General features: G+C 62.9%; 1 protein-coding gene across 1 annotated transcript; it reads right to left on the reverse strand.

Annotated features, from left to right (window-relative positions):
- Positions 1-5,613: 5,613 nt before the first annotated feature.
- Positions 5,614-13,563, reverse strand: ALKBH5 (alkB homolog 5, RNA demethylase). The gene is made up of 4 exons (XM_035339801.1): positions 13,543-13,563; positions 11,566-11,669; positions 7,800-7,955; positions 5,614-6,238 (listed from the first exon to the last, which is right to left on the reverse strand). Exons 1-4 carry the CDS (start codon positions 13,561-13,563, stop codon positions 6,055-6,057), a joined length of 465 nt encoding a protein of 154 aa, XP_035195692.1. The 3' UTR covers positions 5,614-6,054.
- Positions 13,564-16,924: the final 3,361 nt, after the last annotated feature.

A 16,924-nucleotide genomic window follows, 5' to 3' on the forward strand; every position in this document is an offset into this window, starting at 1 on the left:
CGGGGGGGGGGGGGGGGGGCGGGCACAACGGGGGTGCCCCATCCCCCAGCACGGCGCTGCCGGGGGGAGGAGGACGGCGGGACACCGGTACCACCGGGGGGGGGCTGCCCGGTACCGGCACCCAGGGGTGCCCCAGCACCACCACCCCCCCCCCCCAGCACCCCGGGGGTGTCCCCGGTGCACGGCTCAGAGGAGGGGGGAGCCGCATCCTGCGTGGCGGAATGAGGGGGTCCCGGGGGGGGTCCGGGAGGGGGTTCCCCGTTACCCGGTTACCGCCCCCCCGAGGGCTCCGCGCCCCCCGCCGCCCCCCGCCCCCGGTGCGCACCTTGCTGAAGGCGAACAGGTCGTGGCGGAGCCGCTCGCGGTGCGGGTCGGCGCCCTGCCTCCGGAACCGAAACTTCATCATGGTGCGGCCGGTACCGGGCGGGGCCGGCGCTACCGGGGCCGGGACTCCCGGTACTACCGGGGCCGGTGCGGGCAATGCCGGGCCCGGTCCCGTTCCCGGTGCCGGACCCGCTCCCGGTGCTCCCGGTGCGGGTCCCGCCGCTCCCGGTGCCGCCGCTCCCGGTCCCGGTCCCGGTCCCGGTGCCCGCCGAGCGCCGCGCGCCGAGCCCGGGCAGGCACCGCCGGGGCGGGGCGGGACGCGGCCCTGACGGACAGCTCCCGCCGCCAATCAGAGCCCGCTCGCACGCAAGGCGCCGCGCCGCCCCGCCCGGCCGCGTTGCGCGTGCGCTCCCTCCCCGCGCGGGGCATGCTGGGGGTTGTAGTTCTCTGCCCTAGCATTTTTTTATTATTTATTTTTTTAACTCTTTCCTTAGTTTTTTGGTCGCAGAGCTCCGGAGTGGGGCTGGGGGGGCGGTGAGGGTACCCTGAGGCTGCACATCCTGGCCATGGGGTGTCGTGGCTACAGGGCTCCATCAAATATGGGGCAGCCAAGCTGCGGGGCATCGTCCCCACCATGGGGACCCACAGCCGTGGGGCGGCCCCATAACGTGGGGATCCCCAGACTTGGGGTCCCATAACGTGGGGATCCCCATTAATTGTGGCAGCCTCATAATTTGGGGCCCCATCCCAGCTTCAGGGCCCCACAGCCATTGGCTGTATCACCCCAGCAATAGGGTGGGGGCACACAGGGAGCGCCCCACAGGGAAATTGGGGTGCCTGGCCCCAGCACCCTGCCCCACGCTGCGGGTGACTCAGGCGTGCGTCCGTCCCCACGCAGGGCAGGGCGTCCCCTCCCTGCTGACTAACGCTGGGTGCGCGGACACGGCCGCCGTGCCCTCCTCTGGGGCATCCCGCCTCGGTTTCCTTCCCCGTCCCCCTCCTTGGGGTCACCCCTCACGGCGAGGGGCAGTTTGGGGTCCGCAGCTTTTGGGACGGGGCAGGGGATGGACAAGGGGTCAGCGTCCAGCCTGGCAGCCCGCCTGCAAAGGGCTCCTGAGGCGCAGAAGGACAGACAGACAGACAGGACAGACCCCACGACTCGGTGGAGAGGAGCACAACGCTCCCCACGCGGGGACACCGTGGGCACCCGGCCAGGCAGCAGCTCGCCGTGGCCGCGGAGGAGGAGGATGACGAGGAGGAAGGACGCCATGCCAGGCCCCATCCAGCCATCCCGTCCCCGCACGCCCATCTCCCTCTTGCGGGAGGAAGGCGCAGGGCAGGGTGGGCGAGGGGCCCCAGCGAGGCCGAAGCACGGGGTGCAGCACCCTGGGGCGACGGGAGGCCGAGCCACGGCCACCAAGGTGCAGGGCCAGAAGGACGGGGACATCTTCAACGCTTGCTCCCTGCCCCACAGCAAACCAGAGCAGAACTGGGATGGGAGCGCCCGCTGCAGCCCCGTGCCGGTTTCTAGGGCAGCATGCAAATCCCCCCGGAGCCGGAGCCTCCCTTTATTTAGAATTTATAAGCGTTTCCCTCACCCTGCAGCCAGGCACCGAGCCCGGCTGCGGCCCCCCCCCGGCACCCAGCCCCAGCACACAGGCAGGCACAGCGATGCTTTCTGCTTTTATTCAATTAATGCAGCAATCTATACAAGAAAATAATAATAATAATGAAACCATGAAATTCCAAACCCTGACAGTGAAGAACCAAATTCTTCCTAAGAACCGGCCAGAATTAAAAGTTTTCCCCCCGCGTCGGACTGTACATAAAATAATCTCTGCTCCATTTACAGCGTTTCACACAGTACTTCTCGTATCTCAAACTTCAGAACTGTACAACTTTGTTACAAACCACGCTTTTTCCTAGGAAAAGCTTACGGAAAAAAATATTGCCACTTTGTTTTTTAGTTTTTATTTATTTGTAACAAACCAAACCAAAAAAAAAAAAATTAGAATCTTTAAAAAAAAAAATAAAGTCAGCCAGAACGTTAAGTGTGGGCAGGGGTGCGGGAAGGAGCAGAGATGCGCTTCTCAGCTCGAGGTTTCTCCTCCCCAGGAAAGGGAAGGCGTTGGGCAGACCAAAGAGGGGGGTTTGGACCTCGGGGCCGTGCTCCGAGACCCCTCCGGGACGTTCCCAGCTTCAGGTTGGGGTTTGCAGACCCCCGAGGCTGGAGGAGGGAGCCCCGCGCCCCGACGTCCCTCCTGGGATGACGGTGTCAGGGTCGGGCCAGCGCGGGGCTGGAGGTGGCAACCTGGCTGTCCCTGCCCCTGTTTGTGGGCGCCAGGCAGGGACCTGCTCCCCGCTCCGCCACCCCGTCCCCACGGCAGCTCACCTCTCCCTGCCACCAAACCTCTCTTCCAGAGGACAGGCCGAGCCCACGCAACCACCGCAAGGAGTCCGATCGCCGAGTCTTCTCCGGATGCAGGCCAAGAGCAGCGAACCCCCCCCCCCCCATTCCTCCCTTGGCAGAAAAAGCAGGGGCAGCGCCCACCTCCCTCCCCGTCCCGGGGCAGGGCGTCCTCGTGGTCTGGGCTGTGGGTTTGGGGTGCTCGCAGCCGTATTGCCGGGGCCGGGCTGAGCAGGATACACAACGACACGCTGCGGGTGATGGAGAGGAGCACGAACCACGCTGCTGAGCCAGACGGGGACAATAAAGCCAACGGGGTCAGGTCTGGGCACGAGCCCATCCCACGGAGGGGATGGGGAGAAATTCTTCCTTCTTTTTGGGCAGGGGACCACGAAGCAGCGCTCGCTGCCCTCCAACCTCCGCAGGGGACTCGCGCCGCCGGCCTGACCCGAAGCCTGCACGCAGCCACGACAGAGGAGTGGGCACAGCAGCGTTTTTGAGCCACAGTTTTACCGAACAGGTCACAGTAAGGGATCTAGACATCCGGATCCGTGCGAAAAATGTGTCTTCTGGTTTCAGATCAAGGTTTCACCCCGATGTTGTTCAGTGCAAAAGAGTTAAAAAACCATGTATCTACACATATACAACGGCGTGTGTATAAAATGTCTGTACAAGCGGGAGAGATGGGCTGCCTACACGCTGGGGACTCCTTGCCCACGAGATGCTATGGGTCAGATGGGTGGTGGTGGAGCCCCAGGCAGGCAGCTTGGAGACTCAAAGGGGAACAGAGCAGGGGAGCGACTCCGGCAAGGAGCTCCCCGGCCCTCCAGCTGCCAGCTGGGACCCACGGCACAGACCTGGGGTGGGGGGAACAGGAGGGCAGAGCTCCCGGAGACGGCATGCAGGAACACCAGAAGCCGATGGGACAAGAGGGCTGCCCGTGCGCCTACAGACGGGGCGAGGACTGGGATGAGGTGACGAGGCAGGACCTCGGGATGCCTTGTTCAGCCTTCAGAGGACATACCTTGTCCCACGGCAGTCACGGCACTCCTGCTGCTCTGGGAAGGAGCCCCGGCGAGGCAGGATGCCTTCGTTGTGAGCTGAGACACCGGAGTGCGGTGCCCGTGTTGCAGAGGTAGGCGTAAAATGGGGAGGGGGGACAGCAGGCTGCGCAGAGCGGGGACATCGGGCGAGGGAGCAGAGCTGCTCTGCCTCACCGCAGCCACCGCCGGCAGCACGAGCAGCACAGCCCAACGCCCGCGGAGGGCACGGGGCAGGTCCAGGGTGAATTTCGAAAGAACTGGGAAGAGCCGTTCCCAGGCTCTCTAGCTTGCAGATGCCAGCCACGAAGAGAAGAGATCGCTGCTCCCTGCACGCTGTTTGGCTGTCGGGGAATGCCAAGCTTTCCCAGAGCGGGGGTTTGTAGCCAAGAGCTGGCCTGGATTCTCTGCAGCAAGCTAGGAAGGCAAGGAACGCCGCTTCAAATGCTAAAAAGCACGAACTTTCAGATCTCTGGGCAGACAAGAGGCGCCTTCAAAGGCTGGCCACGAGGCTGATCCCGTACCTCCGCACCGAGCCGCCGGGAAGGCGATGGGATCAAGAGGAGCGAGGACGGGCAGCTGGGGCTCACCTGGGAAACCCCCCGCAGGTCAGCGCGATGCCGAAGGTGACAGCGATCTCCTGGGCACCAGCGCGGCTGCCGGACCCCAAGGACAGGCGAGTGGCAGGAGCTGCACGAGTCAGCAGGGAGGGAAAAGGACACCGAGACCCAGATGTCAGCAAAGGTGCTCGATTGCTAAGGAGCAGCGCCCGTTTTTTGTTTGGTTGTTTTTTTTTGACTGGGAGCTCCTCAAGACAGCAGCAAACGGGTTTTCAAAATATATTACATCTTTTTATTGCCAAGCGTGCAGACCATGAAGTGTGGGGGGGGGACACGACACTAACAAAAACTACAGTTCGAGGGAGGGCAAAGCGGTAAAAATTTAAAAATCAGACTACTCCTTACGACTGCCAACACTCGGGTTCAAAGAATCAATCGGAGGAAGTTCCTTAAAAAGTAGGGTTCTAAATACGCTGTTGGGCCCCACACTTGGAACGCGCTCAGGCTTCAGGCCGGGCCAACGCAAACCAGCTGGGAGAAGACGAGGAAGAAGGCAGACTTCCTAACGTTCCCTCCGCGGGGCCAAGCGCCTGCTGCTGCTCAGCATTTCCCCCGGCAGCCACAATCTCCCTGCCCCAGGGACACGCAGCGGGACGAGCAGGGCGTCGGTGGGTGTTTCTGGTGAGCACGGGGCGCCCCGCCGGCTCCTCTCCCTCCACCCAGCATGGGGCAGGATGTCAAAGCCAGCCCGCCACGCTGCCAGGAGGCGGGGGACAGCTTTCCTCGGGGGGACCCACGCTCAGCATCCTCGCAAGCACAGCCCTCGCCCGCTCCTCTTTGCTGTCCCCGGAAAGCAGCACGTACTCGGGGCTGGTACTGCAGCCCCCGGGCTCCAACACGGACCTCAGGGCGATGCCTCGGTGAAATTAGCCACGTTTCCTCCCTCCTCGACCAAAACACATCGCCGGTCAGGCCAGCGCCGAGAAGCCAGGGGTCAGCACATTCTTCTCGGAGAGGGCAGCCCGGGGACACGAGGCTGCGAGCCCAAGCTGGCTTGGGAAGAGGAACCGGCAAGAAAATCTACGGCGTTTAAAACTGGTACTAAAGTGCAACACAAATGTCCTAAACCCTTTGTAACCAACGCAGTAAGAGGGGGTCTGCAAAGCTCCAAACTTCCAGTTACTGCAGGGCACACTCTTAAAACACAACCCAACGACAACTAGGTAACAGCAGACCAAGGAGCCCTTTGGTGAAGCAAGGAACACGAGGCCACCACAGAGAATTTCAGCTCCTGGGGTCTAACATCATATTTAGAACATTTGGAAAGGAAGTTAAAGCAAAAAAAAAAAAAAAAACCAACAAAAAAAATAACCAACAAAAATACAATTCTTGAACCTTGCGCAACGAAACAGTTAAACTTTTTGGTGTTTTCAAAAGAAATCCCAACAGACAGCCTGGCACAACTTCATCTGCTTCCTAAGGGAGAGGTGCCCGTTTGACCCATGACTCAGGACACCACGTGCACTGGACATGTTCCATCCTTACATATGTCTCAGCATTCCTCCATTCATAAAAACAAATCGCTAGATCCTTCCTGTTTCCTCTTCAGCCTGAAAGGAAAAACCAAAACTGAAGCTAGATGGAAGAGAGCCAGAGGGAGGAGAAAGTTTTCACAGACTGGAGGCCAATCTCATCAGCTCCGCGAGCCCGGAAAGTGCATTCCTCAGTGTCGCCTCATTTTAACTTTCCTGGCCGGGCTGCCGTCCTCCTCCTCCTCCTCACAGTCCTCCGTGTACTCGTAAGACCTTCGCCAATAGTTCTCGGAGCTGAAGTTGCTCCGTCTCCTATGTTTTGGTAAGAGGACCGAGCGCCTGTTCTCCTCTTTATCCATTTCTAGAATCCGTGGCCTACGGAAAGAGAGAGGGGGAGGGAGGGAGAGAGGGAGTGAGAACACGTCCGTAGCGGGATTTAAGCGCTCCTTGTGTGGGTACCATCTGGATTTCTGCACGCTTTGAGCAACGTGAGTGACTTTTTCCACCCTGCTCTCCCGGGTGCTACGCTCCGGGCTCTCGGCAGAGCAGGAACAGATCTCCACGCCGCACGGCCCACGGAAAGGCTGAGAACTTCGCTCTGAACGGTGCAAGCCCTTTGCTTTTAGGCGGCCAGCTTTGGTCTTTTACCTCCACCACGCACGCTTCCGAACAGCCTGGCCGCCCCTCTTTAGGCGCAGCCCCGTGGGCGGAGGGGTCTGCCTGCCCTGCCGAGGAGCTATGAGGACACCCGTGGTGCGGGATTAAACCACAGCTCCAAGCTCCCGCGTCCTCCTGCTGCTCTCTCCAGCGTTCGTGCGGTCACTTCTTGTAGAAAGCTGCCCCTGCTCTCACGGGCGACCAGCCCACAGCAGGGCCGTGCTGGCAGGCTTCTGTCCTAGCTCATTTTATCCTAGAGTTCCTCTGGCAGACGCTGCCGCCTGTGCTATTTACCTACGTGACGCTGGAGTCTTTTGGGCCAAAGGAAGAGAAAAACATGTTTGTGAACCCCCTCATCTGCTGCAGGGGGCTGTGCTGAGCCTGCTCCCCGGTCAGGTGTCTTCTCCTCCGCGTCAGGCTGTTTGCAGGCTTGCCCTGCACGACCCCTTCTCCGACCACACGCAGCCCGCTGCAGGCTCCGAGCTCAGCCTTCCTCCGCGGGCTCGCTTTGTTGGTGATCAGCGTGCGGTCACTCCGAGCACTGCCGGACGCACGCGGCTCACCAACGCGCCACCCCCGCCCTCTGCCAGGCCAGGTTGAAACACGGGCTGGGACTCGGCAGCAAAGCCCCACCACCTTTGGGTTGTGCACAACGTGCAGAGAACGCCCTGTCAATTCCTGGGAGGCTTCAGAGTCGGAGAAGAGCAGAAATGACAGCTGGCAGACCGGCTATCGCTCGTGGCTATCAGGTATACGTGACAAGGTGGTGTCTAAAGAGCTCGAGCTGTCTGCAGCCTCAGCAAGGAGCTCTAGGTCAGGCTGATGCACCCGCACGGTCTGGTTGCACACACACAAAAATTCAGCTCTGGCACCAAAACAGACCCGCGAAGCCTCCCGAGGAGCCCCTCACCCTTCCCAGTCCTCACGTCCTCTCCAACGACTACTCTCGTGATGCACCTTACCGCAGCTGCGCCGGCTGCTCGGCAATAGAGGTCAAAAATAATTAGCTGCAGGGAAGCTATCGTTCTGAATGACTGCGTGACCAAGAGCCAGCCAAATCTATTGCTTCTTCGTTATGCCACTCACCGGATCAACAGCGTAAGCTGCTTACAGCCTCCGCAAGCCTAGGGGGAACGCACAGAGCAACGCGTTCTGCTAAAGCACATCTGCGCCTGGCAAAGAGGTGCACGCCAGGATGCTGGGCAGCCTCTCTCGTCCAAGGCCAGGAGCCTCAGACGTTCACTGGCCAGCTCCTTGCTCCTAGGAGAGCCCAACCCACCTGTGAGCAGCATCGGGGTCTGCCTTGCGATGGGACCGCTTGGGTTTCAGGATCTGGTCCCTGTTGTTTCCCGACAGGCGGTCGGAGGCGTAACCCGGTGGCAACACGGAGCTACTCAGCGATTTTGTTTCCAGTCGAGGTGCATCTAGTCTTGTTCTGCAAATTTAAAAAAAAAAAAAGAAGAATTTGTAAGGAGTTTCTACAGGATTGGCAGCAGGCTGCAAGAGTTTGTCCTGGATGCACCGAAGCAGGACCTTCAATCCCTGCCTCACAGCTCCAGAAGAGGGTCGGGATGGTTCAAAACAAGCTGCAGTTCTCTCGCACTTGATGCTTCCATTTTTAACCTTTACTGCGTTGGTCAGAAGGCAGAGAAAGGCTTTGGGGTCAGCGTAGGCACGAGGTGAGTCTGTGAGGACAGAAGGGTGCTGTGCTCCCTGCAATCCCAGTGACAGGGTACCGAGAAACCCGGTGAAACCACAGTGGCTCCTCAACAACTTGCAGCTCCAGTTAAGCCGCCCGGGAGATGCGCCGAGCAATCCGTCACCGCCTCCACCTGTAAGGACGGCTTCTACCTGGAAACTCCCTCCTCTCCCCGAGATCTCGTGGGGTCGGGCATTTCTCGGCTTGACCACGAGCTGCAGAGCGCGAGGCGTGAGTCAGGAGGGGCTGAGTCGAAGCGCGAGCCAGGCTGCGTGGCACCAGCGGCACCGCGGTGCCGTGTGACGGCGCCGTCACCATCTCCCGGTGCAGCAGTTACTGGTCACCACTTCCACGCGCTGCTGAAGTGGATTTCAAAACAGACTGAAGCCTAAGAATGGGGAAAGCGTGCTAAAAGCTGGTGCCAGGGCTCCGGAGTGCCGATTTCAGGAGGATCCGCGCACGTTTCTGGACAGAGAGGCACCCTGACGTTGTTCCTGCAGCCTCCCTCCCCAGGATCGGGGGCGAATACCAAAGGGGGCTGGGTGAAAGGAAGGGGAGAATCACCACGTGTCCCCTGGAGTGGAGCTGCAGCTCTGGAGGCAGGTTTTTGAGGCAGCTGCTGCCAGGCTGGAGCCCGCGCTGGTCTGCAAAGCTGACCTGAGCTGTTCGCAGCTCCGGGACTGGAGCCAGAGCACCAAAAGCACTGCGGGATCCTGCTCTGGTCACGCTGGGAGGTTGAAATGTATTTCGAATATAACAGCTGCAGGCCTGCAATTAAAAACCCACTAAATGCACCGCAAGGGTCAGAGAGCACCTGCCACGCTCCGGCACCGCAGAGCGATGTGGATAGGAGCTGCAGGAGCAGGTACCAGGAGGGGCTGCACCAAAACAGAAAGCAAATTACCCAGCAAAGCTCAAGTTAAATAAAATAACCCCTGAAGCAACGCCTTGCAAAGAGCTACGTACAACCGGCTGCATAAGCCCTTTATAAGCCCTTTAAAATGACTTTCAAGCCCTGCTTGAGGTCGTCTCCCTTCTCCCCCTGCCTCCCAGCTTACCTCTCGCAGCAGCAGCTCAGGAAATTCAGAGCACCGCTCCTTCCCCCGCCCGCCTCTCGCTCAGAGCTCCCCCAAACCTCGCTGCTCCCCGCAGCCCCGCGGCGCAGGAAACACCGTAAATACCACCAGGCTGCAGCTCTCTGGTGCTCCTGACCTACTTGGGAACCGCGCCGCCCTCGGGCGTGCCGAGAACGCCAGCCGCTTCTCCGGCACGCACGGCTTTGTCCTGCCACTGCCAGCAAAAACCGCCTCCGGAGCCACATGCCCGGAGCGCAGGCAAGAACGGATCCAGACTCCAACGTCTGGGACCCAGCAGCCCGCAGAGAGCCAAATGTCCCAAATATCCCAGCTCCTGGATGCAGCTTTTTACGCTGCTCCGTGACGGGACCGCAGGGTACGCGAGCCCTCCGAAAGGCTGCGGGCTGCCTCTCACCAGGAAGAAGATGATTTTACGAGGTCGGGGGCTGCTCCCAAACCTCGCGTGCCAGCAGAAGCGGCTGTCTCCCTGCTTGCATAACTTGGCGGTTTCAGCCTGCACGAGCTGCGTGATCCAGGCACTGGCTGCGGGGCCGCGAGCGCAGGGAAAGGTCAGCGCACCCCTTGGCGAGCAGGCAACGGCCGGGCATTCACCGGGCCCCACGGAGATGACACAGAAATAATCACCGGGGGGGGGGTTTCCCCTCTGCTCGTAGGAAGATCCCGCGGTGGTTTCGTTGGGCTCGCCAGGCGAGCCATCGCTGTCTGCGTATGGCTGGGCAGAGATTCTGCTGCCCTAACGCTGAGCCATGCGGGCCCCCACGGGGAGGACGGACGGACCGGCTGCCGCGGAAGGACGCCTGGGTGAACGGGGGCAGCCGGCTCTGCCGGGAGCTCACGGCCTCGTCTGCTCGGCGGGGAGGCACCAGTCCGGCCAGGTACGTCCTGGAGAGCTGGGCACTCGCCTGGTTGCTTTCCGAGGGCAGCCAGGCCCAACCGAGAGAACTCGGCGCCCGCAGCTTGCAGGTGCTGGTGAAGGCAAGAGGCAGAGGCAGTTTGAACAGGGGGTGATCCGTCTGCACCAGCTCGGGCAGCTTTCGTTCGTTTAGCCAAGCGGAGCAGTTCCTTGCTAAAGGCAGCCCGGGGCAGGCAGCTTCTCCGCCCCACAGCCCGACTAAAGCAGCCGGAGCCCAGATCTCTCCCCCTGCAGGGTCCGGAGATGCCTCCCACCGGTGCTCATCAGCACTCGCGCAGCTTTTTGTTGGTGCAGGACCCAACGACTGAACGCAGCCACCTTCGGGCCCTCCTCGCAGTCACCTCACCGCTCACCAGACACGCCGACAGCCCGGTGGTTTGGCTCTCCCCTCCCTCCTCACCCCGGCTCTGCGTTGGCTTTGCCTCGCTCACGCCTCGGGGCTGCCGTTTCCCTGCCTTCATCTCCCGGGTCTCTCGAACCAGCTGTCCGGCTCCGCTCCGCCGGCCTCGTGCCAGATCTTCCCATCACCAGGCTGTCTGGATGCCAGCTAGGCTGCCCAGGAGCTCCACAACTCCGGATCTACACCGCTTGCCTGCTAGCCTCGTGCCAGCCTGGGCCACAGCCACAGCCCTGGCGTCGTGGCCACGCTTTTCTCTGGGTTGACAGCACCCAAGCCACGCGTGCTTCCACTTCCAGACATTTCTTGACAGTGGAATTGCTGATGCCAACTTCTAAGGCACGATAAACGCGGGTCAGTGCGGTGCACACACATTTTTCACTCCTCCAGTACACGGAACTGACACGAAATGCCACGTCTGGGTACGGGAGCAGGTGACGCGGGGGACTTTGGGGTGGTTCCCCCACAATTATCTCCTGAAACAGGAACCGTGCGATGCGACGGACGCAGCCTGGCTTCCCAGCTCCCAGGACAAGCTCTAAGAACCGGTCGCTAAATTCACCCGCATCCCCTCGAAGCCAGCGCCTTCCTCCCTCCTCCCCAGGAGCTGAAAGCCAGGCCGCCAAGAAATCTGTCTGCTTTACGGATGATTCTTCAGCGCCAGCTCCAGGTGACTTTCCCGTGTGGCCATCGCACCATCAGACACCCGGACACGCAGCCCAGAGCGCAGGAGTTGGACACCCTAACTGCTTGGAGCCGGGCAGCCAACAAAAAGCAGGTGCTGGGACAGGCACAGAGCCTGCAAACGGGCGGCACGAGACCTGAAAGACTTACCATCGACCCAGCAAGGCCTTTTTTTTGGTTAAAGCGTTGCTCTAAAAGCACCTCAACGACCACACCAACAGCCTGGAGGCGGCCTTACCGTCCTTCACCACTTACTTCCGAAGGATGATGACCGCTCTCCTCTCCTTGATGTCCTGCGGCCGAATGCAGTGCGTAATTTCGTCGGCTGCGTATCCGCTGACAACAGAAACAGAAAGGCACTGTCAGAAAGGCAGCGGGCAGAGGCACAGAGTGGTCGCAACAACAAACTTTGGCCGATGGGTTCCCAGCTTCCACCCTGAATTCCTCCTCCAAACACCGTTCCCCAGCCAGGCTTCCAAAAAGGAAGAAACTTCAAGAAAACAGCAGCAGGCAGCCTTTTTTTTTTTTAATTTTGACTCCTTTTTTTTTTTTTCTTAAGCATACACCAGGGAAAATGCCACCTCGTCACGAAGTAAGTCGTGTTAGAAACGAGTTTACGGAGCGTAAATTCAGCTGATCTGTTTACGGGAGCTTTATCGAGAGATCAGATCACCACGGAAGGAAAGTCACCACGGCGCTTTCTCGCACGCGTCCCGAGGAAAAGCCGCCTGCCACCGATGGAAAAGCCGATGGGAAGAGCCTCAGCAGGGCTCCTCTGCTGCTGGAGCCTCTCCAGGGCTCGCAGGTGGGCTGGGGCACCGACTAGGTGCGCTCGGGGAGGAGGGGTGCAGACTAAGTGCCAGACGCCCCAGGGGTTGAGCGCCTCATCCCCACCACCCGGGGCACGGGGCACTCGCTCCCGCTGGGCGGCCTCACCCTCTCCTCCGCTCCTCGGTCACAGCAGGACCCGCTGCAGCCCCGGCGACCCCTCCAAGGCAGGCTGCAAACCGAGCTGGGCTCCTAAAAACCTCCGTGCCACGGGGCTCACGAGGCGAGGCAGCAGCTTGAGGCACCACGGAGCGCACGAGGCTCACCGCTCCGTCGCCACGCCGCGGCCGCCGTCGGCAGGAGAGCGCTTTGGTGTAAGGGATTGCCGAAATGCTCCAAGTTCCCAGCAGGTGGGGAGACAGCCGAGGCCGAGCGGGGCCCCAGCTACCTGCAGACAGCTTTTCCTTCCCCTCGTGGCCCTTTGTTGCTCAGCACCGTGCCTGGGGTCCAGCGCGGCGTGCGAAATCCTGGCCTCGGGCGTGGAGGTGAGCTGATGGAGAGCAGCCAGCGCAGCTGGGGGGTGAGCGAGCCGCCCCGCCAGCAGCGCCGGGAGCACATCTCACCACTGGCACGGGTGCCGACGAGCTGGCCTGGGAGGTGGGCCTGCCCCCCCCCCCCGCCTGCTGCTGCCAGCGCGGCTGATCACGAGAGCCTTCTAGAGTCCGGCGCGGGGAAGGAGAAGCGAAACGCCTCCCGAAATGGCTGACAAGGGCAGGAAGGCGGTGGGGTGAAGGCCGCTCGGCTTGCGGGGAGCCAGCACGCCCCCCGCCCTGGCTTCACCCCGCGCAGGGCTCGCGGAGCCTCCCCAGGAGCGGATCCACGCAGCTGCGGATCCGCGGAGCGGTGCCAGCGGCCACCGCGGCGCTTCGCAGGGGCAGGGGTTTCGCTCCCAGGGCAGCCGCCGCACGCCCTGCCTCGCTCCAGGGTTACAGAGCGTTTCACGTGGGATGCCAGGAGCCAAGCTCGGCATTTTCCTCCAGCAGCTCCTTCCCTCGGAGGTGCCTCGGCTCCTCCGATTGCTCCCTGCACCCCGGCAAGGCCGGGGAGCCGCCGCCCGCGCTCCCCACCCCGAGGCTTCAGCAGCCCGTGAATTCGGGATGCGCGGGGGACAACACGTCACGCACGCGCAGGTCTCCTCCGGGGCCAGGACGGGGTTTCCTTTACCCGCTCGGATCACCCGCCCGCTCGCCTGGAAGCACACGCCTCTCTCCTGAAGGCTGCTTCGAGGACGGAGCTCGGAGTCTGAGACCCGACCGGCGGGGAGAGGGGCTGCCGGCCGGCCCCCCCCTGCCCCTCGGGGCGCCGCAGAACAAGGCAGCGTTATGCAAAGGGGCTTTCATAATGCCCCATTATGCTCCAGGAACCTCTGCGCCAAGCTCCAGCGGGCTCGTTAATATCACCCACGTTAACACTCAGCTCGAACATCGGGGCGAGGTCCGCTCCGAGACCCGCGCTCCCCAGCACGAGACGTCAGCCCGGCCGCTCGTTCCCTCCCTCCCGACGAGCCCCCATTCCCCAGCGCCTTACGCGGAGCTCTGCCCCCCCAGATGCAGGGGGGGGCAGCACCAAACGACAGCCCTCGGCCCTAACGGGGACCCACCGGGCACCTCGCACCTTGCCCCGTCCCGAGACGGGCTCCGCGCGGCCCTCCTGCAAGGGCAGGAACGGAGGAAGATCCTTTCCGTTGTCCTGCTCGGCGCCGGCGTGGATTTCTCGCCCGCTCCCTGCCCTCGCCGCATCCCGGTGCCATCCAAGGGACGGACGCAGGAACAAAACACCCCCGAGAACGTCAGCGCCCGGGGGTTTCTTCTCCTGCCCAGCCGACAGAACCAGAGCGCCAAGGGATAACTTGGTAAAGAAAGCCCCCAATTGCTGCCCACAGCAACAGCCGAGCGCGATGAGCCCAGCACGGAGCGGGCTTCAGAGGCCCGAGGGGAGGCTGGATGCCCCCCACAGCCCAGCTGACGCCCAGCTCACCTGCAGGGGCTTCCAACACCCCCACCTCCTCCCCGAGCCTCTTTTTTTTTCCCCTCCCTGAGCCCCAACGTAACCGAAAGCGGGGGTTTTGGGGGCTTTTTTTTTTTTTTGCCGGTGCCAGAAGGAAAACCCGCCTGCTTTCGGGCTCTCAGAGCTCCGCAAACGGTACCTGGGGAAGTTCGCTCCTCCGGCCGGCTGCACCTCGCTGCCCCCCAGCACGGAGATGTGGCGCTCAGCAATGAAACCCAAGCCCACCAGGTGCCCGCAGGGCTGTGCGCCCCCCCCCCGCTCCCCATTATTTTTTATCTTCCCACTTGTCAAAACCCCGCTCCCAGGCGGCCGGGCCAATCCCCCTTCTCCTCCGCAGCGCTGCTGCTGATGGATGCTTATCGAATTCTTTTTTAAAAAAAAAGGGGGGGGGAATAAAACAAAACTCGCAGACGTGGCCCAGCCTCAAGCACCTACAGAGAGCTGATGGCGCAGAGGTCAGAGCCCGGCTCCGGCAGCTCGAGGCGAGCTGCACGGCGCTGCCGTTTCCTCTCGGAGGTGGAAGCAAAACGCCCACCACCGCCCGCTTCTCCGGGGGCACAACCGGCAGAGGGGGCCGCGCCCGGGCCCTCCGAGGGCAAATCGGCCCCGCGGAGGGAAAATCCCTCGCTGGAGGAGCGCGGGGCTGGGCGGACGGCCTCCGGGCGGCTCAGCCCGGGTCCTGCTGGCGAGCAGAGCGTCCGTTCCTCCTGCAGAACTCTTTGGAGAGGTTCAGCCCGAACCTCTCGTTTGAGACGTGAACGTTTTACGGCTCGAGCCCGAGGCCGGTGCAGGACTTGAGGCTGCTGCAAAGTTGAACCAGCAGCGTCCCCCGCGAGGCGTTTACCGACAACGCCTGCCGGGAAAAACCTGCACAAAGCGCCCCGGGCCGAGGGCAGGACACGGGGAAAGCCCCTCTGCGGGGCGAGGGGTGGCTGCGAGGCCGCGAGGGGGATTTTGAACCCAGCCGGGACGGGGACCGGGACACGCGTGGCCTGGGGGGAGAGACGGAGGAAGAGGGGGGAAAGAGGAACCCGGCGGCTTTCCCACGAGCCTCCCGGTTTCCACACGGTACCCAAACGAGCGCGGCTCCGCCGGCTTCCCCAGGAAGGAGGCCTGCCAGGAGCGGCCCCGGCAGCGTTCGAATCCCCGCCGTTTCCCTATCTCCAGGGCAACTGCGTGCTGCCAGGAGAGAAAGCCAAGGTGGGGGAGCCGGGCTGGGAGCTGCACCCCGAGGTCCCCCCGAGATCCCTCCCCGAGCTCTGGGGTCCGAGGGGAGCCGGGGGGTTTGCTCGAGTCCCCGGTCGCATCATCCTGGATCGCATCGCCGCGGACGGGCCCCCGGCAGGATCTCCCTTAAGCGAGCGCGAAGTATTTGCTGAGTGCTGCAGCAGGACTGCAATGACCCCCGGGTTAGGGGCTTCGTCCCCGGTCCCGCTTCGGACGGGAATTGGAGAATTTTCCCGGTGATTTGGGCTACGGCGACAGACCGACCCCGCAGGACGCTCCCAGGCGCCCCGCTCAAGCGCGAAGACGCGCTCAGCGTCCTCAGCAACGAGCTCTGGCTCCGAAAAGGAAGGGCAAGCGTTCACCCCAGGCGTCGCGGGGGGGTTTTCGCCTCGCCGGCGGGGGAAATTACAGCCCGGAGTTCTGCCGCCCGTGTCCGGCCCCGCAGTAAGCGGACACGCCGCGATGGCTCCCTCCCAGCTCCGGGAAATCGCTCTGACCTCTGCCCTTCTCCTGCACCCTCCCTGCCCCGGCCACGCTCCCCCGGGGAAGAAGAAAATGTTTGTGGCCTCGGGAGAGCCTTTCCTGCCGGCGGATCCTCCCGCAGCCTCGCTCGATCCCGCTGATCCGCAGGAGTTACCGAACGCCGGGGGGGGACCGGCTCATGTTTGCGCGGATAAAAGCTAGGTGAGACCCGACGTGAGGTTCTCGTCGGTGCCCCGGTCGCCAGCGCGACGCCGTGGGGGGGAAAATTCCCTCCCGTGCCCTGCGGCGATAGCTTTACGAGCCGAGGCGCGGGGTTGTGTTACGAGCAGGGAGCCCTGCAAGCGGCCCGGGACGGTCACCGGCCCCCAGAAAAAACCCAAAGTCGGTAATTCTGAGCGCTGCTGGCAGAGCCTGGGCCACCGCCGCTCCTGGCAGCGAGCACTCTGACCTTCAGGACGCGGGGACGAGGCTCAGGATGTGCTCACGAGGGCCGGCAGCCCCGGCACCGGCCCTCCAAAGCGCGGGAGCGAGGAGCCCACGGGCTGCTCAGGGCCGTGCCGCCCGTCCCAGGGGCTCCACGCGCCCACGTGGGGGGGGGACCCCGGGGGTTAGGAAGGAGCCGTTTCACAGCGCCGAGCCCGGCTTTCTCCGCCGCTCGCCGCGTGACCTTGGGCAGGTCATTTCACCTCCACGGGGCCATCGCGCCGCCGCGCTCCCCGGGGACTGCCCCGCGGGGGCTGCGCCGCGCCCTCGCCGTCCCCGTCCCGCAGGTGAGGGCTCCGAGCTCCCCGGTGACAGCCCGGGAGCGACCGGGCCCCGCACGCCGCCTCGCTGCCCTTCGGGTCCCGTCGGGATGGGTTAAGGATAGAGCCCGGGATCCGTTCTGCGCCTCGATGCGAACCGCAGCCGCTCGGGGAGCCGCAGCAAAGCCCAGCCCCACCAGCAGCCAACTCCAAATCCGGTCTCCCCCCCCAGCCCCTCCGCGGGACCACCCCAAAACGCCGTCCCTCCCCCCGGCACCGGGCACCCCCCAGCCCCTTCCCACCGCCCGGGGACCCCGCGGTGCCCC

Source organism: Oxyura jamaicensis, chromosome 14 (assembly GCF_011077185.1).
Source record: "Oxyura jamaicensis isolate SHBP4307 breed ruddy duck chromosome 14, BPBGC_Ojam_1.0, whole genome shotgun sequence".
NCBI classification, from domain to species: Eukaryota; Metazoa; Chordata; class Aves; order Anseriformes; family Anatidae; genus Oxyura; species Oxyura jamaicensis.